The sequence below is a fragment of the Strix aluco genome, chromosome 9 (genome assembly GCF_031877795.1).
Source record: "Strix aluco isolate bStrAlu1 chromosome 9, bStrAlu1.hap1, whole genome shotgun sequence".
NCBI lineage: Eukaryota > Metazoa > Chordata > Aves > Strigiformes > Strigidae > Strix > Strix aluco.
This window is the reverse complement of record NC_133939.1, coordinates 25,831,693-25,854,418: the sequence shown is the minus strand read 5'-3', so window position 1 is coordinate 25,854,418 and position 22,726 is coordinate 25,831,693. Positions and strand designations below refer to the sequence as shown.

General features: G+C 46.2%; 1 protein-coding gene across 6 annotated transcripts in view; it reads right to left on the bottom strand.

Moving 5' to 3' along the window:
* Positions 1-22,726, bottom strand: part of TNIK (TRAF2 and NCK interacting kinase) — a 163,865-nt gene that overhangs the window by 14,439 nt on the left and 126,700 nt on the right. For 3 of the 6 annotated variants that reach the window (XM_074834267.1, XM_074834272.1, XM_074834270.1), the window contains 8 exons: positions 18,315-18,479; positions 16,236-16,475; positions 13,789-13,895; positions 10,932-11,095; positions 9,661-9,758; positions 8,918-8,941; positions 5,229-5,413; positions 1,909-2,035 (listed from right to left, as the gene is read on the bottom strand). In XM_074834267.1, coding sequence (XP_074690368.1) covers positions 1,909-2,035; positions 5,229-5,413; positions 8,918-8,941; positions 9,661-9,758; positions 10,932-11,095; positions 13,789-13,895; positions 16,236-16,475; positions 18,315-18,479 — 1,110 coding nt within the window. The remainder of the gene's footprint in view (positions 1-1,908; positions 2,036-5,228; positions 5,414-8,917; positions 8,942-9,660; positions 9,759-10,931; positions 11,096-13,788; positions 13,896-16,235; positions 16,476-18,314; positions 18,480-22,726) is intronic. The other 3 variants (XM_074834268.1, XM_074834271.1, XM_074834273.1) reach the window with 2 other exon arrangements.

The window sequence follows — 22,726 nt, the reverse complement described above, 5'->3', positions numbered from 1 at the left end:
CACCGGCCAACAGTGACAGCAGAATCTGACCCCTCGATCAGTGTTAGCCTTAACGGCTTTGCACAGCTACAGCAGTGAGTAGCCTGACTGCAAATGCCAACACAGCCCCCGTCGCATGTTTCTGTAACCCAAACCAGCAGTGAACAGCGGCAGCGTCGGCAGAACGACTGGCATCTCGCTCTGTGCACAAGGTTCCCGGGGTTTCTCCGGGGGTCCCCTTCCTCTCCATCCCCACCTCGTGCACGGCAGGTGTTGGGAAGTTTCTCCCTTCCCTGCTTATCATTTTGAGATATTTGCCATTTTGATGAATCCCACCTACCTGGAGCACATCAATGAGATCATGACTGAGACTTGTCCATTTACTGGGATTAGTGGAAAACTCCCTCTGAACAGGCTCAGCGAGTTTCTGACCAGTCCTGACAACATTTATCTTTTGATCACTCATTACTATCACCTTCAACCACCTTGCCATCCCACCAAAGAGCGAAAAGCCCTTTGCCCAAAGCCCACTGACCTCAGCGAGTCTGTCCTCTAATGGCTACGGCAGTGGTGGGGAGCAAACAGTAAGCACCCAGCACGAGGCTGCAGTTTGGGTTTCTTGTCATGCTCCCTCCTCCCAAAGCGGTTTCCCAGCTGCTTGACTTGCCTGTGGCTTTTAAACCCTTCTGCATCACTGGTTTTCTCACACGGCCTTGCTAGCATGGCACGTGTTTTACAGTTGTGATGCTGAACACCAAGCTCATTTCAGAAATGGCTGCCTGTTATAGCAGTGACGTGTTCTCCCGCTCAACTGCATCACCCTCCCTGCTACAAGGATGTGCAGAGGGCTGCCTGGGCCGCAGGGATCCCTGCTCCCAGCAGCTCCATGCCAGGGAGGGATGGGGTGGGCTGAGCATTGCTGTCCACCTCCAAAACTCATGGAGAAAGGCAGCAAACATGCTGTGACTTATTTTGCTAACTCCTTCTTCTCTTTCAAAGTTGGATTTTTTTTTCTTCATATGTGAGTATTTTATATAAATGGAATTATGAATTAAAATGCTGCTCAAATCTAGTTTTTGATCTAAATATTCCTCCTTTACGATTGTTGACTGCAAACTCGCCTCCCTCCTTCTCCTCTACCATTCACCTCCTTTACAAGCCAGCAGGAGAGTGACTTCCCCATTTTACTAACTGCCAGAGCCTCCTGCCCCCTCACCAGGAGACCTGCTGCCTTGTCTGCGTTTCCAGCAGCATCACCAGCATGTTCCAGCAACCGGGAAACTCAGAAACACTGGGGGAGATCTCCCACAGCCAACCAAACGTGCCTCCTCTGCCTCACTCCTGCAGTACCATCCACCAGGATTGCTTCCACCGCAGCCCTACCTCTGCAACACAGGAGCTGGGGGCTTGCAACCGCGTGGGATGACCAGTGACCCCCGCAGCTGGGCTGGCTGGTGGGGAACGGGGTTTGGCCCTTCCTGAGCAGGACCAGTCCCTGGTAAAAGCGTCCAAATACTCTACAAACACTGTGTGCCTCTGACGGTTACACGGTGGCAAAGGGAAGAAAAGGGGAAACTTTGGGCCCGGTTCCAAGTGTATTAACTAAATGCTGTACATTAGGTAACTTCTCTTATCTTCTAAAAAGATACCTTCTGTTGCCTGGAGCTATTGTTGGATTACAGCAGAGTCATTTGCATGAGCATCCTCCCCTCCGTGCCCTGGCATTACTATTCACTGCTGTTTGTAGTTCTGAGAAACATTTGCACTTGTCACATTTGCTCCGAGTGTAAATTGTATTAACGAGAGCGCTAACGAGCACAATTTACTCAGTCATTTTGTGTTCCGGACACACAGCACTGTTAGTTTTTGTGCTTACATGGGCAAAACCTCCTGAAGATGCTCCATGGAAATATTTGTTTTACAACTTACCTCCCTCACCATTAAAGTCCCTTCCCTTGAAATATTGCTAAACGTATCTGCATGGGAAGTCTCTAGCCCGTGGGTTGTCACCATTCCCAGGTTGTACGGCTCATTGCTTCCAGGAATTCCTGTTGGTCTGAGGACAGAATGGAAAAGCATTAATGATGAATATTTCTTTTTCTAAACTAGATCAAAAATCTTCTAATACGATATTATTTTAATCAGGGTAAGGCTTTGTATCTATCTCACAGGAAGAAAAATTGGAAAATATATCCACCTAAGTGTGGAAATATATCCACGATTGGATAAAACTGGAAAATATATCCACTTAAGTGACCCAGGGCCAAGTCGATACACTACATGGAGACCCAAGAGAAAGGCCTTTCTTGTCCCAAGGTACCCTGAGAGGAGCACTGATGAACAGGTAATGAGGAGTTGCAGTCCCACTCTACCTTACAACATTTTTTTCCACTTAAGAAAGTTTAAAAAAAAATAATTCGTTCCCTTTATTCACCATCTCAACCCCTGAAAAAGGTACAGTACATCAGAGTGTCTGATGACAAAAGACAAGGGATGGGATGGGGTTTGGAGGAGGTGTGGGCAGGAGTACAAGTTGTGTCCTGTAGCTTTCTGCTCGTTTCCAGGTGAAAATTTAGCCCTAATCCATGATTTTGCCTTGAGTTTATCTCTGCGCTCCTATCTCAAGAGAGAGGCTGGAATTTATTCTCACACACATTAAATTTTACGACTGCCTGAGAGTGGATGTTGCAGGTGGTGAGCAGCCACCGTTACTCTATTATTACATTCTTAGCAGACCAGCTGCTTAAATATAATTCAAACAAAACCAAAAGCAAATGACAAAGTGCCTCTGGATTACCCAGCCCTGCCTGTGTGCTGGAAAATGCCGACGGTGGTTATGAAGATGTTGCTGAAGAGACCTGTTACTTCGCATTTAAAAGCCATACAGATTGAGTGCTTTCCATCAGGATGAAGTAATTCACTCTTTAATGTGGCATCCCCGTGCACACCTACTTGTCAATGCCCAGAGGCTCATGAAGGAGTGTGAAAAGCCAAAGCAAGCCTGCATTAGTCACAGGGGTCACCAGTCCAATGTGAGCCCCAGGGACCCCAAGGTGGGACTGGCTCCATGATGGATCCTTGCCTGCATTGTACCAAACATGTGACTGGACAGGCATCACCAAAGCACTCCTGACAGCAGCGTGCCATAGTTCCACGGCATCTTTCACATGAGGAGCTCAGAGCTTCCTACCATTAGCTTTTCAACACCACCAAAGTATAAGAAAACAACACAATTATTCCAGTTTTAGAAATAAGAAAGCAGAGAGAAAAGAGGGTATGCCAATTTTGAGATCGTACAGTAAGTGAATGAATGGCTGTGGTAGCCCTGAGATCCTAAATTTCATCAGCGCGCAGTTTCCATGTCACCCTGCAAGAAATCCCTGAACATGGGCAAGAGCTGGCTTGCACAGCTCAGAAGAGAGGGAGCTGAAGGAAGACATCAGAGTCTTCAGATGGAGAAGAGGTATCTGCAGAAGTGGAAGGAGTAAACAGTCCCTCCTATCCTCTGGGACACAAAGTGATGGATCGGCTTATACTGCAGCAGGAGAGACCTGGACAGAGCTGGAATGAAGAGCAGCCCAGTGCTCAGGGAGGATGCCCAGGGAAGTTTAGAAATGGGTTATACAAAGATCACTCAGAAGATGCAGGAGAAGATGATCTCTCTCACCCCAGTTTTTAATGAAGAACACTGGACACAGGAAACACAAAGCTTTGACAGAAAAATGCCCAACTACATCTAGTCTGAACTTGAACTAAGGTTCCTTTTGCGAAATAAGGGTGTAAAGCCAAGCATTTGCTTTCTTTTTGCCCAGAGACACAGCAGTGCAGCCATACCCACAGATACCCACGAAGGCTTAGTTACGGACAGAGCTCCTGTCACCTCGCTGTGACACCAAGGGTTTGCATCTCCATGTTCAGTCTCTGGGGCACGTTCATTGACAGGATGTTACGGGACCCGAGGCGTTTGGCTGGCAGCAGGTCAGGGGCATCCATCTCACTGCCACGCCTGTCATCTGACACGTAAGGCTGCAAAGCCTTACGTGAGATATTTTACCCACTGAAAGGTGCTACGTCAAACCCAAGGTGTTTGGTGGAAGGATGTCAGTACAGATTAACCACTCCTGATTAAACTCTGCTTCTGCGAGCAAGTGTGACTGCCCATCTGACTGCTGCGTATTCAGAGCCATCCCTCTGTCTCCTGACTTTCTCAAACAAATTCCAAGAGCTCTGATTTTTCTTCTTCTGCTGGAAGGAAGCTCCAAGGAGTTTGGCACTCTGCATAACGTGGACCCCCAAGGTCTCCTTGCCACCCAGAGTGCTTCCCTGTTGCTCCACGGCCCACCACTATGAAGCCATGTACACCTATATCGACTAAGAATTCATTTAGGAGCAAGAATGGAAATGAGCTGATTAAAATGCAAGTAATCCCCTAAACCCTTCCCACAACTCCTCTGCAAATTCAAAGGGGCAGGAATCAGACCCCACTGCTAAGCAGAGAACCCCCAAACACGCCCCTGCAGTGCTAGTGCTGCAAAGCACTGGGCAGGGAGCCTGGGTAGGGATGCTCTACGAGCTTGCTCTGCACAGTGACAGCTGTTGGGTGTGCATTGAAGCTGCGCTGCCCTCCTCCCTCCTCTAGAGATATTGAAAAGCACAAGTGTCCCATGACCTATAACGGGGACACAATAGTATAGTCCGCTGACTTTTTTGTTTCAGTGTTTTAGCCTGCCACGTTTTGCTGCCTGCACAGTGACTGAGCCAAGGACAAAAATCAAAAACAAAGATTCAGGATTATTATTATCCTGGCTCTACCAGTTGGCACTGGGCAGGCCACCAAGTACTGCACTTCAGCATGGCTTGATTTGGGGCAAGACTAGGCTCAAGAGCAGGCAGAGCTTTAATATGCCAACCCCGTGGGCAGGACCCAAGGTGTGGATGAGCTCAGGTGTGTCCACTCTGGCCAAAAATCCACCTTGCTCATCAGCAGGAACAGGCCCATCAGCTTGGAGTCCAAGTTCACTGAATGTGCAGTGGAAATAATTCATTTTTTCCCATTAAGTATCTCTAGTTTGGACCAGGAAAAAGACTCATCGGAGGAAACTTTCCCTTGCAACTGTGACACCGTTCCCAGTGCCAGCCACCAAACACCGACATGCTTTGGACACGTCCCATATCACAGCTACTGCTTCTCCAGACCAAGACACACTGCGGTTACATGGTTTGCCCCCCAAAAAGAAAACATTTCTTACATAAGCCGTGGAATGTCACTGACGGGCACGGTCCCATCATGCGTCTCGTTTTCCCCATCCTCCTCCTCCTCCTCACTGCTTTCTGACTCCTCGCTAGAGGAGGAGTAGTCTGTCACCTTCTTCAGGGGGCGATTGGTTTCTTCGATGCGCAGCTCCCTCAACTCTTTGGCTAGGGCCGTCAGATCCTAAAGGGGATGGGGGCAAGAAAACAAGAAAGCAGTGGCTATTATATTTAAAGCGAGGAGAATGTCACATACATCTCTTCAAAAGCCAATGCTAACAGCACGAGCAACAAGAAATAGCTTTACAGAGTCGTTACAAACATGAGACGAACGTAAGACAATGTTTGTAGCATGTAGCATTTATTAAACAAAACAAAACTGATTTACGCTCACTGAAAAATCAATAGCCAACCTCTTCTTTTTCTGTTTGGAACGTGTATGTGCATATATATACACACACTTATATGTATATACACGACAAAATTGTATTTGTTGGAAAAGGTGAAGTTCAGTCACCATCATAGTAAACTGGAAAACAATGTCATCTCAAAGATTGGCTCAGAGAATTTCTCCTGCAGGGTTTTCTTTTCTTTCAAACTTCTCAAAGAGACCCCGTAATTGTATTTATTCTGTAATAAATGCATTTGGGAAGGAAGCAATGACAGCATCTCCCACGGAGTGGTGCAAAATCCCCACATCAAGAGCTGCTTCCGTGGCGAGTCTCCGCTGTCGGGCAGCTGCCGAGAGGCGGTGAGGAGCACGAGGAGAAGCGCCCAGCTCAGCCAGACTTTGGAGTCACAGCTCTGAGTCAGCCACATGATAAAAAAAAAAAAAAAAAAAAAAAAAAAATCCCTCAGCAGAACCCATTAAGCACTTTATATGAAATGTGGCAGCCTACAAGCTAAGGGGGGGGGAAAAAAAAGCCTTGAAACAAGAAAAAAAGATAGGAGCAGTCCCAAAGCCTAGTAATAATTTTTCAGTTTACCATGACTTTGATGAGGTCTCAGACCCGACAGTCATAAAATAGACACTGCTATTTCAAAACAAGGAACATGGCAGGCACCGTGTAGAAAAGAGACTTTTTGTTATCTTACATGCTTTTATAGCAATGCAGGGGGAAGCAGTAGGGCAGAAAAGCATGAGAGCTCGAATTAGAATGGGTTAGAGAACTCTGTTGCACAAGACATGCACATGACGAACAAAGCATCGCAATTGTCAGTCTTACCATTTCTCCCTATATTAGTGACCGAGGTAGGCATCAGTGCATTCGGTCAGAGATAAAGGATTAGGGAGAAAGAAACTCATTGAAAAAGACTAAATTCCACAATTGTCTTACGGCCATACTCTCATTTACTGCATTTCCAGTTTACCGTTCCAGCAGGGCAACTACAGCAATATTAATTACGGTTGCAAAGAGAGCTCTTAAAATCTATCCCGTCGACATGTGAAGAAAATGATGGAAAACCTCTATGGCTGAGATGCACACCCAGTTTATTTTTTAATTGTGAAGCAGGAATATTTCGCAAGACGTTTGTACTTTGGTTATCGATGACCCACACCTCCCGGTGGGCTCCCACCGGTGGGCAGCCACACATTCTGCTCCCAGGTCTGCCCTGCCTGGCCTCTGACATAGAACAGAGACTCCCAGGGACGGCAGAGAGCTTTGCATCACACCCCTAAATATCAGTATACCAAAAAAAGACAGTTTTGTTTTTTTAAAAACCACAAGACTCAATCCCTGCTTCACAGCAGCTACCTGTGATGGGTGTTATATACCCCTCTCCAAATGTTCTCCATACCTCTAAAGAAAGGCTTTTTATCATGATTAAAGAGAGAATGTGGTATTTCAAGACTTTACTTCCGATGTCAACATGTTTGGGATTGAAAGACAGTCAAAGCTGCAGTCATGGCAACTAATTATTTTAATTAGCGCTGTAGCAGCTTTTATGATATGATTGTTTCTTTTCCTAAATAAGAATCAATGACAGTTTCAACAGCTTAACAATGCTTTCCATTTAGTGTATAAAATACACTCTTTATTGAGCACTTGCCTTTGAGTTGGATTAGAGCCTTCTCAACTTTAAAAAGGACTTTAGGACTGCCTAAGAGCCTGTTAAAATTGCAGCTGGACTTCCTGCAGTGCAGGACTAGGACTGAACCCTTCCCTATCACAGCCATGGACCATGAAAATTACTTCTGTTTTGCAGCTTCCATTTCCAACGTGCTGCAAGGCACCCTATCAGACTTCTTTGGTCATCACTAGAAGATAGTCAAGTATTTTAAAAATCAGCTTAATTAGTTTTTAATAACTAATTTGGAAGTTATAACAGCAATAATACTCCCAGACAATATCATCAGATAACTCATATTTCCTAGTTAAAGCTTTGCCTCGGGATGGTTAATTCTTTGATGCTATCATTTTCTCTAAGTAATGAGCACTTTGTAGGATTAAACGGCTTCACTGAGTTGCTCTTGGACCAAAAACAATCTGACAACCAGAAAGAAAGTGCTCTGTAGTTCCACGTGTGTATGAAATGTTATTACTGAGGGTGACATAATATATAAGTTAGCAGTATCGGTGCTCTTTAATTACTTTTAATTACAAAGACTTCTTTGGATTTAATATTTGCTGGAATCAAGTCAGATTGGTTTCCAAAATCCCATAGCTCATTGAACTTGAATTTAGCACACACGCTGCCTCTAAATAGACACTGATTTATGTGCTTTTTCCTTAACAAAGCACCTCATTAAACAAAACGCATTGCTCATGTTTTATCCAAAAGAACAAGTTAACTAACTAGCACATCTTCCTTATCTTCTATTTTTAGAGGAAAGAGGCTGCAGGAGAGGCTGCTGATACCAGTACTTTCCATTACAGCCCCGCAGTTCCCAGTATCAGCAGTGCGTGCACAGCGATGCAAGCGTGCGGCAAGTTAAATGCCAAATCAGGAATGTTTGGTCTTGTCCCACGAACATTTAAACATTCACCATCGCCAGATGCACACACATTTAAAATATTATCATATGGTGAAAAAGGTGGAATTCAGGACTCTTTATTTTTTTAAGAGGATGGATGAAGACTAGCATTGCCCATCAACATCCAAGACAGCTCTGCTGACTTTGGCTTTACAGCTGATGGTCTGGTCTATGAGAATAGATTAGGCACTATATTCCACCGCTCTGTTTTCCATCATTTGCCAAGCGCCTTCATTCGAATTAGGCTTAAAATGCATTTCAAATAGTGCTCGATGGCCCCACTGAAATCAGTGGGTGGCCGGGGGCTGTAGCTGAGAGCAGAATGTGGTGAGGGGTGCAGGCTGCCCAGACTACCTCCACTGGCACGAGAAACCTTCGCTCTCGCTCTTTCTCTTTCAACTACGCCAAACAACGGCAGCGCCGTTTGTTCCGCGCGTGAACGCTGGGGTGCTTCTGGCCACGGCCTCCATGCAAGTGGTCTGGCCAGCGGATTTCAGGCAGCCCACGGCCGAGCAGAACACACTGGCAGTGCCGCTCCCCTCCCCGTGGGCAGGCTCCCTACGCCGAAACACGGCCGTTTGGTCTCCCGTCTGACCCAGGATTGCATCGCCACCTCTTTCAGTGTCAGCACCAAAAAAACCCGGTTCGATATTAAGCGCTATCTACTCAACCTTGCATAGGCATGACCCACTGAGAAAAGATATCACTAACCTCATCTATAGCTTTCTTATAGCTCTGTGGGTAAAGGAAGAATAATCAGCATCAGAGGAAACAGATCGGGACAGGAAAAAGCCAGAGGAAGGGCAAGCAGGTTAGAAATAAAATTAGAATTGTTAGCTCAACGCTGTGGAGTGTAGAGAAAAAAAACAACATCAACAAAACATTAATACACATTAAAAAAGAGAAGCAGTGGAAATTCATTTCATTATTAGGCCGACTCTGCAGTTTTAAAATACAAATGTCAACAGCATTAAACCAGGAGGAAACACTTCGGATGAGATTTTGCTCAGAATAATAAAATGGGAGTGTACAGAGACCACTACCAGGTTTGGTTCTAAGCTGTGAAAGCTGTCGGGGGCTGGTGGCCCAGCCTTCCCGAGCAGAGCATCCCTCCGCCGGGCCGCCGCGGGGGGACATGCAGCACGGAACACAACAATGTGCCATTGGCAACCACCACGCCCAAGCTAGCAAAGCCCTTAAGCATCTGCTTCACGTGAAAACACAGGCTTAAGTGCTTTTCCCTAGACTTGGGCTCCTGATAAAAACCCATGCACTCTCTTAAGCATTCAAATCTCCCACGGGCTCTTGCCGTACCATCGCTTTCCAGTCTCTCCACTGGAGAAGCAATAGTACTAGCCTCTTTTTTGGGGTCCCTGCAGTTGTGCTACCGCATCAAAGGGAAACATGGCCAAGCCAGCTGGAAACATTCCCACAGAAAATAATTTAAGACTCACAGCGGGTCGGCTCGGTCGCGTCACGTCCCTGTTGTCTTCCTGCTTTACCTTGGCGGGCTCATGGGAGAGCACAGGGGACCCTTCGGGCTTGGCGTTCCCTGGGAAAAAGACAAGCGGAGAGAGTGGGAATTAAAATGCTGCTGAAAGCCGTTGCGGCATCCTGTGTCCTGGGACACGTGGGTGCAGGGGTTTCATCATCATTTTGCTTCTGTTGCCTCGAAAAACCCTCCTGCTCCTCTCTGCTTGACTGTCACTGCAACAAGTCTCCATCAATACAGCAACAGAAGCCATAATCCAACCCAGCCTCCACTGACAGCCCTCTTGCAGCGTTACCACCCTTTTTTCTACTAAAGAAACAAACTCACTTTGCAGAAGAGAAGGGCATGTGATAAATTAAAAGCTTTGCAGCATCTGACATTGCTAGGACATTATTTGTCACAGGATTCCTCATTAGTAACAACAAAACCAAACCAAAAAGGACAATTTGTGATAAACTCCTTTTATTGACTACCTCGAGGAGTGATGATTTCAATGACAGACACCTCATCTTATGGCCAAGTCATAAAAAATTCAAAGCATGGAGACGGCATTTGTTTTAATGCACTACAGCCCTGGGGATTTATACTGAGGGGCCGTGCCAGAAATGCAGATGTATGGGTTGTATGTGCTTTAGCAACTCTTACGGCGATTAAACAGGGGAATGGAAGATCTTTAAGAGTGGCTCTAAGATGAGAGGAAACAATTCAGCTAGGAACGTAAAGCCAGTGTCAGCACGGCTGCCTGGTGAAAGCATTTTAGAGAAAGCTTCTTACGGGCGAATTCACTCCTCTGCTCCCATCTCAGGCTTTGCACAAAGATGAAGCTCCAAAAAAATATTATACACCCACCAGAAGTGAAACACACTCCCAAAGAAACCGTAACAGAAGTGAGCTTGGGTCAGTGAAGACAGGAAACATGCTAGTATTTTTTTTTTGTTTACCCTAAAGCATAACCCCCATCTCCTTTTTACGAGCTACCTGGCACTGCGATGCCCAGTGCAGGAGCTGCACATGCTGCTGGGGGCATCCTACATCAGCATCCAGGTGAAAGGGAGTGTCAGCACCTCTGCAAAGAGCCCAGCTGGTCACAGAGTACATCAGAAATGATGAACCATTTGATTTTTTTATTTTTTAAAAAACAAACATGACCTTACAGAGCTCTTGCCCTTCCTGCTTATCAAACAAGCCTCAGAAAGTGTGCTCAGAGCTAAGGGATGTTTTCAAGAACCTCACCTCTGACTCGGTTGCGCTCACTGGAGCCAGCCTGGGAGCCAGGCTGGGACCCGCCCTGGGAGCTGGGCTGGGAGCTGGGAGTGCTGGAGCTGGAGGAGCTGCCACTGCTGGTCCTCTGCAGCGGGCTCTCCACGATGGGCTCCGTCCTCCTCAGGTCCGGATTGCTGCAGGAGCACAAAACAGAGGGGCACCGTCAGCTGGTGTCACACGTGCCTCCGGGGCTTCAGTCTCCTCAGCTGGAGAAGGCAGGGCTGAGGTCTTCTCCTCTGAAGCTATTGAGCCTGCAAGTCCCACTTAGGGACGATGTAGAATTAGGCACTGACCATCTTCATGAAGGTGCACCACAACCACAACAGAAAATCAGCTAGAGAAGCTTTCTACTCCTATTTTGCCAAATTTGTCAAAAATTAAAAGATTCTTTGCTCAGAACTCCCTTTCAGCCTGTAGATATGCAATGCTGCAGTCATCTAATTAACCACCAATATTCATCATAAAAGCAGGAATTTGCAAATCGCTGTTAGACAGAGAAAGAAATATTTCAATGAAGAAAGGATCTTGTTTGCAACAAGGCTTCAGATCGCTTTTACCACTTACACTTCCCAATTTTCATGGCTTCACTTCAAACTTGCATCAGCTATCCACTTTTCTTCCTTATTTCTCTCACCCTTGTGAACATACATAAATCTAGAATAAAACGCGTCCTTGATACACAAAGAATGACTAACATCTCTCTGAGTATCAAATGCCTTTAGGAAATTAATTCTTATTTGGCACTGAAATGACATCAGAAGACATGTTCACACAGAGTTAGGCAATTTTGTTTTATACAATATTTCCATTAAGTGATCTTATTATTCAAAGCCCTGTTAAAAATGTAGAGAAAGCTTTCTCCATCAAGTCCAATTAGGGCTTTGTGTACATAAAAATGATGCCACACGACATAACGTAATTGCAATGGGAGGCTGTGCATGTGAAGTGCAAGGTCTGTGGGGTGTGCACGGCGCGTCCCTCGGAGAACAACCACGATGGTGCAAATGATGCAAAGGCCCGTTGCCATAACGGGGTTGTTGGTAGAATCTTTTGGACGCTGCCTAATGTAGATATTATATAAAATCTCTGCTTAGCATTATCTTGCATTGACACTGGTGGGTATTCAAATGACGAGAGCAAGACAGTAACTTTCTGTGTGCAAGGAAATATCCCCTCATTTGTTACAATAGGGTGACAAATAAAAGAAAGCACATTTTAATAATATTTACGTTTATGCATGGGAAGAATCAAGAACCAATAGGAGAGGTGGTTAAAAAGGAAAATGGGAGAAATTTTACATTACTATGACAGAAATGAAATACGAAATAATTTCACTGAATACTTAAGTTCAACAGACATGGAAGCACCCTAATCATTTCCAGTTTTCATCAAACTGAGGGCCTCCAGCTAATGTTGTATGGCTGATGTGTCCTTAGCTAAATTAAATCATGAAATGTATTTGAAAACTTTGGCAACTAATGTATTTACCTGTACCTACCAGGACTGGGACTGGGAGGCTGCATGAAACACTGGGCAACCTTCAACTTGAATCCCAGACTCCCATTACGCTTTTTATTTTCAGTACCATCACTTACTGGGACTACCCAGTCCAATATCCCTCTGCATTTTAAATTGTCCTTCAAGCAACAGCTAATTAAAAGAAAAACATTTTCATGAGTTCAAAATACCTCAGCCTTGAGCAATAAAGAAGAACAAACCATGATGTGAATGCTTTTTTCTCTAATTAAAAAAAGAAAAAGAACAACAGCAAATGTTCTCTCCCCTTCTGTTACCCCTGCCAGCTACTCCAAGTGCTGCCCGCTGTACATGAGTTTGCTGATCCATGGCTGGGCCACTGAGCTGGAAAGAAAGGCGTATGCTGAAACAGGTGACAGCACACAGCTATAAACATCCCAGTGTTCACTTTTTGACCTCACCCCGAAAGGACAAGGCAGGAAGAAGAAACCAAGGAGCTCTCCATCACGCAAGGCTACGTGGAACACGTATTTACCCTGAAAATGCCTGTCTGCGGTCTAGATGTGCCCACGATGCTCTGCAAACCAGAGACAAGCTCTTGCACGAATAAGCCGTGTTTTTTCCACCCATCTCTGAGCAAAGCCTGTCATCTTCCCTGCTCGTTTTAAACATGCCCAGGGACAGCTCTGACATGGCAGAGATCAGGCCGCTGCTGTGGTGCAGCATCCTTCCTCGGGGTGCTACGAGCGTGCCCTGCACACTGTCATGCTGGAGAGCTGGATCTGGCTAAGCTAAAGGCCCTAGTCCTAGGAAGCCGAAAGGAATTTAATCCTTGATCTACATCTAAGGAAGATCTCATCGAGCTGTATCAGTGCCTGTCCCCCAGCACATACCTCTGTCGTTATCTGTGAAAAGCTGCTCTGATGCATAGGAAATGTATGGTATGCATCACTGAGATCTCCCCACTGGCTTATATGGACCCTCTTACATGCAAAAGGTGACTGGGAGAACCAGAACCTAATTCCACTAAAGGGAGTTCCCAAAGTCCCGTTTGACCCCACAGCAGCAGACGCAGCATCCACCTCCAAACCCTGCAATGCCCAGGAACGTGGGAGCAAAGCCTCTGGGGATCCAAGTGCTCACAGCCTTCAGTGTTGGTATGAAACACTAACAAATGCAAAAGTTCATCCCGGCAACAAGAGGAGCACTGCAGATCTCGTGCTGTTACCAGCCAGCAAAAGCAGGGCTAAACCCCAGCCTGTGTTCAGGCTCCCCAGCCGGGTGATACCAGGAGCAGCACCGGCAGCAGCACGGCGGGATGGCTCCTGCCCGTCCCCCTTGGTGTCCGTACCTTGCCCGAATGGGCTGGGAGCCCAGCCGGGGCCCCAGGGCGCTGCCATTGCCCGGGGAGTTCTTCCTCGCCAGAGCAGGGGATATGGAAGTGGTTCGTTGAGGCACCTGGAAAAGAACGGAGACATTTGCTGTCACCCGGTCTGCCCCCTCACGCCAGGCAGCCATTTGCACGTCTGAGAGATCACCCTTCAGCACTGCCTTAAGACTCGACTTACAATTGATTTCCCACTGAGAGATAGGCAATATTTACAGCAATTATAAAACACAAAGCTCTCGGCTTTTAAAAGGAATTGCCTGAGCGTGAGACTGAAATGAGCTCCGAAGGTGCGGCCAGGGATGCTCCCGGCAGAGGAGCCCCGAGCAGCACACAGAGCAGCCTGGCTACCATCAAACAGGGCATTTATTTTCTAAAAAATGAATATATGCACACACATATACATATATAATATAATTTAAATAAAACCCAGAAAAGTTATTTTTAAGGTAAAATTCAGACTGAAGTGCATTTCAGCAACCACAGTGGAGTTTTTATAGCATCTCTAGCTCAGATATAACACACGCCAGCAGAGAGAAGGTGTTGACAGTGGAGAAACAAGAGGGTTGATAGTGGAAAGATCCAGACTGATCCACCTAACACTTGCATTAAACACTACGACCTGCGTTGAGCTTCGGATGCTGCTGCCAAGCCCCGCTGCTGGCAGGACGACTCACTGCCAACGCTGCCAGCAGAAACCCAAAGCCTACAGACACTACGGCGGGTAACCCTGGAGCCCTGCCTCGTCCCGGGGGAGCACCGGCACTGCTGCGGGGCCGCAGGCGTGGTGGTCTCAGCCCTGGGTAGCACAGGCTGACGTGGAGAGGCACGACGATACTCACCATGCAATACCTTGCATCAGATAACAGAGAGGCCAAGGGCTTGGCAGGATTAGCAAAAAAAGGATTAGACTTTTTTTTTTTTTTGGTGAGAATAACATGCAGTTATGTTAGGCAAGATAAAAAGATTGATAGAATGAGAGAGCTTTATGTTCTGCGGCATCGCTAGCTACAGCTTGTCTCATTAAAAAGCAGTGTCCCTTTTGGGTAGGGTACTCTGCAGTTGGGACTTGGGGAGTTTTTTACCTTCCTCTGAAGCATCCAGCCATAAGCACTGGCAGAAACAAGACTTGGACCACAGGGACAGCTGGCCCTGCCTCACGGGGCAGTCCTTTCCTTCCCGCTTACAAACACATCAAATCCACTTTGGGCAGTAAAACGTGAAGTCAGACTCCTCATGGGTATTACTGCCAACACTACGGCCTTAAATGTGATCTGGTGGGGATTCCTTCCAGAGCTCATGTTCCCTCAGCCAAGGGGGAAAATACTCCATAGTTCTGGAAAAAACGCTTTTTTCCAAGGAGCAGGTGCTGTGGTCTCACTGCGTAGTGCAACCCTGCAGTTAAGAGAAGCCCTTCTCGAAGGACCCAAGGCAAAAGCCAACATTAAACTACAAAGGGGTTTTCAAAATTAGGTTAAAACCAGGCAGCCACCCACCTGCACTACTGAGGAGCAAAGCACATGACAGCTCCAGGAGCTGTTGGCTTGTTTTTCCTCTTAGGTGAGCACTGATGTCTCCTCTCGCTTGGTGGTAGCAGAAATGGGAACATTATTAATGCCTGTGACAGACCACCATAGATCCCTTGCACAGGGAGGTTTACCTGGTAGTTGGTATTTTGCTCTTAAAAAGGCAAGTCACTTACTTCGTTAATACATAGAAAAACTGCCTCTCAATCAGGGGCAAATACTGCCTCACTGTCACTAATCAATTTGTAATCATTTTTTCTCTGTAAAAACCTCCCAGGCTGAGCGCTGATTCACTGCAAGGGGAACTTTAATGGCCACGTTTATAATACTTCCAAAATGAAGGTGTATAAACAATGCGATTGAAATACTGGTCCAGAGGAGTCTTAATTAAAAGCGGTACTGCCAGACGCTGCCAAATGTCAATGAATGTATAAAAGCTGCTGGAGCCCTTACAAGTCTTCCATCAAGTATTGATTGCAACTGGAGGCACGGTACTGGACTAAAAAGGACCCGTCTTATTGAGTATGACAAATTTTATGTTCCTATAATTCTATTTAAACAGAAGGTTGTTTTTTATCCTAGGGAAAGGAGATATTAATTTATTTTGGCCTCTGTGCAGGCTCGAGAATTTTCTTTGCTGGAGGGCAACACTATTTTGCAGCGTTGTGTGTGCACCCGAGAGCAGCTCCCGGCACCTTGTGCAAAACCTGCCTTGGGAAATGCAGCCCCTGGGCAGGTCGGTCCCCGCCATGGAGCCGTGGGGATAGATCGATCAGCCCTGCCCACTCTGCTTTGCCGGAGGTGCTGAACGCAGCACCGTCCCATGGGGACTTAGCTCTGGGATTGCCTCTTTGACGTGCTGAAAGTGAGGAGCGATAGTGTTACCTTTGGTGGAATGTCTTCCTCCTGCCGTAACCAAGAACTTCGGTCAAACTTTTCAATGCGAGGGGGCAGAGGAGGGTTTTCTGAGGTGGGGTCCGAGTTCTGCCTTGGCATCTCAGTGCGGTGAGAGGTCACCGTCAGAGCCTCCTGAAACCCAGCCAGTCCCTTTGCAGGCTGTTCATGCAGTGACTGAGACCCAGACAAGGAGCTTCCTTGGGATTTCACAGTGACCAGATGTGGAATCTAAGCACCAAGTCAAAACAGAACTATCAGTACAAAATTGAAAAAAATAAAAAGGAATCAAAAAAATATTTAAAAATTTGATTAAAAAAAAAATTTGATTAGCACTTTGGATGCACTAAAAAGCCCCCTCTGTTTGAGATCAGCACTGCCTTGGTTTCAGGAACTTCTGACTTACATCACTTCAACGCAAGATCTATTAAAAACTACGCTTGCACAGCTCAGTCTTTTAAAATCAGGCAATGTCATGCTTCAGTCCCGGCTGCTCCTGTGTGCGCACGGTGACACGGCTTGTACCGAGAGCCCCGTGCCGATCTGTGGGTACCACCCAGGAGCAGGGGCAGGCTGCTCCCTCCTGCCAGCTCCCACACAAACTTGCCCGCCCCGGGCTCTGCCTGCCGCTGGCCGAATTTCCAGCTCCTATGCCTGGACCTCTAAAGTTGTGATAATGAGGTTTGGCATGGATTTTCCCTGTTAAAAATAAAATAAAAAAAAAAAAAACAAAAGGAGGAAACTATAATAAATAATAATTAATAAAAAAAATCGCCAGGAATTCTGAGGCATAGATGGCTTAAAAAAAAATAATCTTGAGGCATGAGTTTCTATAGGTCCAGATAGTCCCTATCCCATGGATCAGCTCCATAGATCTAAAGGTTATGAGTGAAAGGAATACTAACATCTGTTTTGGGAAATCTGAGAAATTCACAAAATTAGAGTTTGTGAAATCAAAGCTTCTTCCTAGGGCCCTGTGAAGCTGCACTTCTTTGCTACAGCAGGGTTATAACTTTTATTTGACATTTCTACCCACATGTCTATGTACACATGCATATATTTATATGGGTCTCTGGGTTTCAAGCAACTTTTTCATTAGTGTTTTACTATAGTAAAATAGTCTTTGTAGCTGTTGACGATACAGGTTGCCAAAGAGGTCACTGAAAAATATTTGGTCATTCAGAGAGATTACAGTGAAGTGGGGTTTTTAACCCGCTCCCCAGTGCATATAGACCATGTACACTGGGCAAATAAGAGCTGCATGTTTAAGAGCCTTCCCGCATGTATTTTGTTTAAAGCTGGCATCGTACTGCTGTCCTACAGGTGCGCATACCACATGTGGATGGCACTTAGTTGGCACATTTTCCCACGGAAAGCCCAGCTGGACTTGGGGCAAAGGCTTTGTACTTCCCTTGGAAATCCCTGCTGGTGTCTGCGGATCCACAGGAGCAATTCCAGGGGCTGGACCAGAGGCAGCACTGACACTCCTACAGCTTTCGGTGGCAGAGTACTTACAGGCCCCGTGGCTGGGAGGAACTTTTAAAATAATGATGCCCCTCCTCTGTGACGGTATGGTGATCTATGCCCTCTCCAGATGTGTTTGTGAGTGATGTCAACTCAATGGAAAACCAAAACAAAACCTTGAATTAAAGCGCCAAAGAAAGAAAAACCTCTTTCTGATGATCCTCAGCATCAAAGCGTCCCGGGTCTTTTGTACCAGGCGCTGTGGTTTTAGTCCTTTACATAAACCAGATCCAAAGAGGAACAGAGCAACTGCTGCACTGGACCAGACCAGCGGTTCCTCTCGGTCCTCCAGCTTGTTTCTGGCAGTAACCAGTATGTGATGCTTCAAAGGAAGGTATAAACCAGCGTGATGTTTCTAACACATGGAGGTGACAAGAGAAATCCACTCATGAATGTAGATGCTGCTCTTACGAATATGTTTAAGGCTGAGAAACCAGGGAGCAAGACACTATTTCCCTTTACTCCACTCTTTTTCTTGTTACCTCTTTACCAGCACTCCCAGCATCCCGGCTCCGGTAGGAGAGCCTGCCAGGGAGGCACCATTACCTGCGGGTCCACGGGCCGGAGCAGGGGTGGGGTCCGGGCTGGCTGAACACCGCTAATGCTGAAAGACTCCGACCGAGGAGGCAGGTTGGGGTCTGAAATCCTGTTGGCCACTTTATGGGGCATGGCTGGCGAGCTCTGGCGATTGAGCCGGGAGCGCTCCTCCACCTGCGGCGAGATGGGGACAGTGGGTGAACGCCCCATAAAAAGCCATTTCCAACTGAAAACCAAGGTTATGCATAGATATAGAGAGGAAGCTCTTTTCTCTTGAGGTGTATCATATATACTGTACGATCATGGAATCCAAGTTACCCAGCAGATTGTGCAATAAATGCATTTTAAAGACACCGGAAGGACTATTTGTATTTATGTGCATAATTCGTTTCTGAATATGAAACGGAGAAATAAAGAAAAGGCAACATGCCTCAGAGAGGGGTTTCTAGAATATGACTCCTGAGAAGCTCTTGCTTCTTCTCAAATGTATCTTTAAGCAAGGGGACCCTTTTCCTTCACTACTATAAACACCACGAGGAGTGCTTTTGTTTGATCTGAATGAAAGAATAAACATGGCAGCCAGAAAATGGCTGGCTTTGATCTAGATTTAGTGGGTCTGGCACCATGTCATGTATGGAAGGGGAAAAACCTCTATTACTGATAGAGAAATAAACCCAAAGCCCACTGCTTTCAGTCACCCTTGACTGAAATACAGTGGTTTCAGCTAACCCAGACATACGTGCAATCTGGGTGCTCCTGCAGTTAGACTGTATGCATTGATATTCATGCAGCATATGCTATGCAGAATTCTTCATACCTCAAGATCTGACGTGTATTTTCATTTACATATCATTAACGTGGTAAATACCCTCAGCATGTCTTGATTCCACCATGTAAAAGGCAATCTTTAAAACAGGTTTGCTTGTAAAGAACCACAGTTCTTCTTTAAGTAAATAAATACTCATAAAACAAAAGAGCCATTCCATCAATAAAAATGAATCTTTTCCTCTTTTAGATACTGAGCAGGAGTCACAGTAAAATTTAGGTGAGAGATCTGTGTTATGGACTCTTTCCCTTCTAGTTCATGAAGGACCACCTGGGCCACTGCTGTGTCCTAACAGGTCGTCACAACTTCCCCAGGTGCTGCCCACTGGCTAGCAGAGACCATACAGAGCTCAGTTCAGCGATGCTCATGGGAGTGGATGCAAGAATGGGAAGGGGAGCAGGGCAGGAAGGAGAACTCCCTCTGAACAAGGGAGCGGGAGCACAAGCGCTGGGTCGCAGGCCTGGTCCAGTACATCTCCTTACGAGCCAAGCCTTGGCACGAATGACAGCAGGCAGAGACGGTGCCGCCGCCGAGTCCTCCGGCTGTTTGCAGGCGCTCTCCGGCACGCTGCCAAGCCGTAATGTGCAGCTAATTATGGAGGACTTCAAAGCCTGCATGGAGGAGAAGGCAGGAGAGTGATGAAATGGGGATGTCTGTGTACTGGGAAGGAGAAAGACACTTGGTTTCCCACTACCAGCATCTCCTTGCTAGCACTTTGCTGCACTAGCACAGCAGAGGATGCTCTTGGGACTCTCCAGCCGTACTCTGTGAAGCCTTACTGACTCCACCATTAGGCTGAGAGGGGGGGAAAAAACAGCAAAATCCTGCAGGAATTCATCATTGCTCTGGTTCAAGCCATCTCTAATTGAACTCAAGATTCCCCTCAAACAAGAAGCATCCCTAGCAGCTTCTGTGCAGGTCCCAGAGGAAAGCTGCTGATGTTTTAATACATTACTTCAAAGTGAGAGAAGGGTAAAAGCCATGGGGACTGAAGGAGGAGCTGACGTGCATGTTGGCTGCTGCAGAGAACAGCACGGTTCGTGACACACAGCCAAGCCCTGAACCCCTGGGAAGCTCTGAGCTGCGGGAAAGCACCACAGGGCCTGGCCACCATGTGGAAAATGTCCAATTAAACCTGTCCCCTCCTTTATGAATGGTCATATAGGGCATGTATCTGTCCAAACCCTTCCTTCAGCTGACCAGGTTTCATTGTCACTGAGAAGTCAGACCTGGCTATCTGCATCACTTTGTTTAGCAAATACTAGTCCATAACAGAAGAGTCAGTAATGGAGAGAGCTGCTAATTACAGTACTACCACTTAAAAGCACGAATGCCACGTCCCTGGCTGGATCATCAGAGGGTCCTGACATGATGTCTGAAAAGGCCCAGCTAGTCCCTGACTGTAAGAAGAGATGTGCTTGGGTAAACAGGGTAGGTCTGGGACAGAACCCAAGCTCTATCCCAAGTTAACTTCCAGTGTATAACCCTTCGCTCCCGAGAAGATGAGTAGAAGGGACAGCAGATGGGGATGTGCAACCATGTCTGTGGGTAGCACTGTTTGGATCAGTCTGTTTTGTTTAGCATTTCAAAAAGAGAAATCCATGACTGTGCTCTGGGGAAGCTATGGAAGATGCAGTACAGCCTGGTTCCTAACCCACAGCTTTGTTTTCACCAACAGGCCAGTCCCTTAACAAGGGGATGGAGGGACACAACTGCAACGTGAGCAGCCACAGCCTCACCTTTATGCTTTACCCTACGTCTGCAGGGACTTGGGAGTCACCACGTGGAGACAAGTGACGTGGGAAAATAAGTGCATAAAGGAGTGGTGTGAAAAGCAGAAAGGGGCATGACATGAGGAGAACTCAGCTGTGTCGATCAAGCTCCTCAGATGGAAGACTTGAGACCAAAGAGCATAAAAACAAGGACAATATAGGATATCATGCAAAATCATCAGGAAATATCCCAATAAGTTCTGCAGAGCCTCCAGAAATTGTAGGCTGAGCGCCAGACTTACCTTTTCCTTGTTCCCAAAGGAAAACAAAGTCTCAATATTTCTGTTAAATTAGCATGCATGGGTTGGTATGGAAATTGCTAAACTACAGCAAGAACCATGGTAGGCTGATTAAGTATCAGCACAAGTCTATCTGTATAGCCAGCAAGGATGGTACTTCAATGTATTTCATAGAATAGAAATATTGAAGTACCATCCTTGCTTCAATGTATGCAGCAAAGTAGCCGAATTGTGCTAAAAGTGGGACTATGCAGTAGATAAAACAGGGGATGGAGGCAAGAGGAGTAGTTTTGGGAAGTTCCCAAGGGTGTTGTGTCAAGGCAGTACATCAAACTACTGCTCCCAAGAGCAGAAAGATGCCAGAGTCGCTGCTTTGAGCATTTCATTAGAAACCAGACAGAATGACACAGGTAAAGAATAAATGGTCTGGAGAGCTAATTGGTGGAAGATGGAAATGTTCACCAACAACAGGAAACCTCATCTTCCCTATGAATTCAGCAAAGGGTATGAGGCCACATTCTTTTGCTCTTATTCACATTGTACAGTTCCCAACGGCCTGCTTCCAATGATGGCATCAAAAAAAGACACCTCCCCTATGGAATAGAAGAAATGGGCCTTTGTGTTTGAAATGGAAAGCTAAATCCAGCACTTTTCTCCTTCACCCTAGATAAAGATTCCTTTTTATATATCTTTGTTATAGTTTTGAAGACAGTGCCAGACATACTAATGTTCTAGAAGATTTATTTAAAACCAGGCAATGAAAGACAGAGTTTACTCTCTTTTTCCTGCCTGCTACCTACTCTCAGCAATTCTGCAGATGGACAAGAGACCCAGCTCCGCACAAAGCCCCAGAGGCACCACCCAGGTGGAAGCCTCTCCTGTCAGAGGTGGCTCAGCACATCTGGAACATCTCATCTGCAGACTCACTTACCAAACCACTTCTCCCACTGGAAAAGATGGAGAATGATGCTACAACTCCATGAAAATGCATCGTCTGGCACATCACCACCAAAAGACTCTGAAGACTAAATCGGAAGGGAATGAAGGAGAAACCCAAGGGAGTATAAAGAGGTGAAAAGAGTTTTTGACACCCACATTTATCTCTGTGATGTTTCAGAAAGGCTAAGAACTGTTCGTATTATTGGCCTTTGCTTAGCAATGGACAGCTGATTGAATTTCTTGAGCATTTGACGCTTGCAGGTATTGTGGGTGCAGCTGAGGGCTGTCAAGAGGAAAGACCAGGAGACAGCTACATGTTGGATGCACATCATATCTCTGCCAGCACTAAAGGTGCTAGACATTTGGCAGCAGAGCAGTGATCCTGCTTAGTAGGAAGAACAGGCGAGTTATTAAAAGATCCTTCTGCCCAGGAGTAGGGTTACAAAATTAAACCAAGTAAACACAAGGAACTTAATAGCAAGAGTGGACACCAGTGCTACTAGAGCCACCACAAAGAGATTAAGGAGAAAGAGTTTGCACATGATTCTGAAACCGCACTGCAGACAATGCATGTTTTCATCTTTTCAAGACTATTCAGCCAGGCAATAATTAATATTCAAGATCTCACAACTGGTACAACAATTC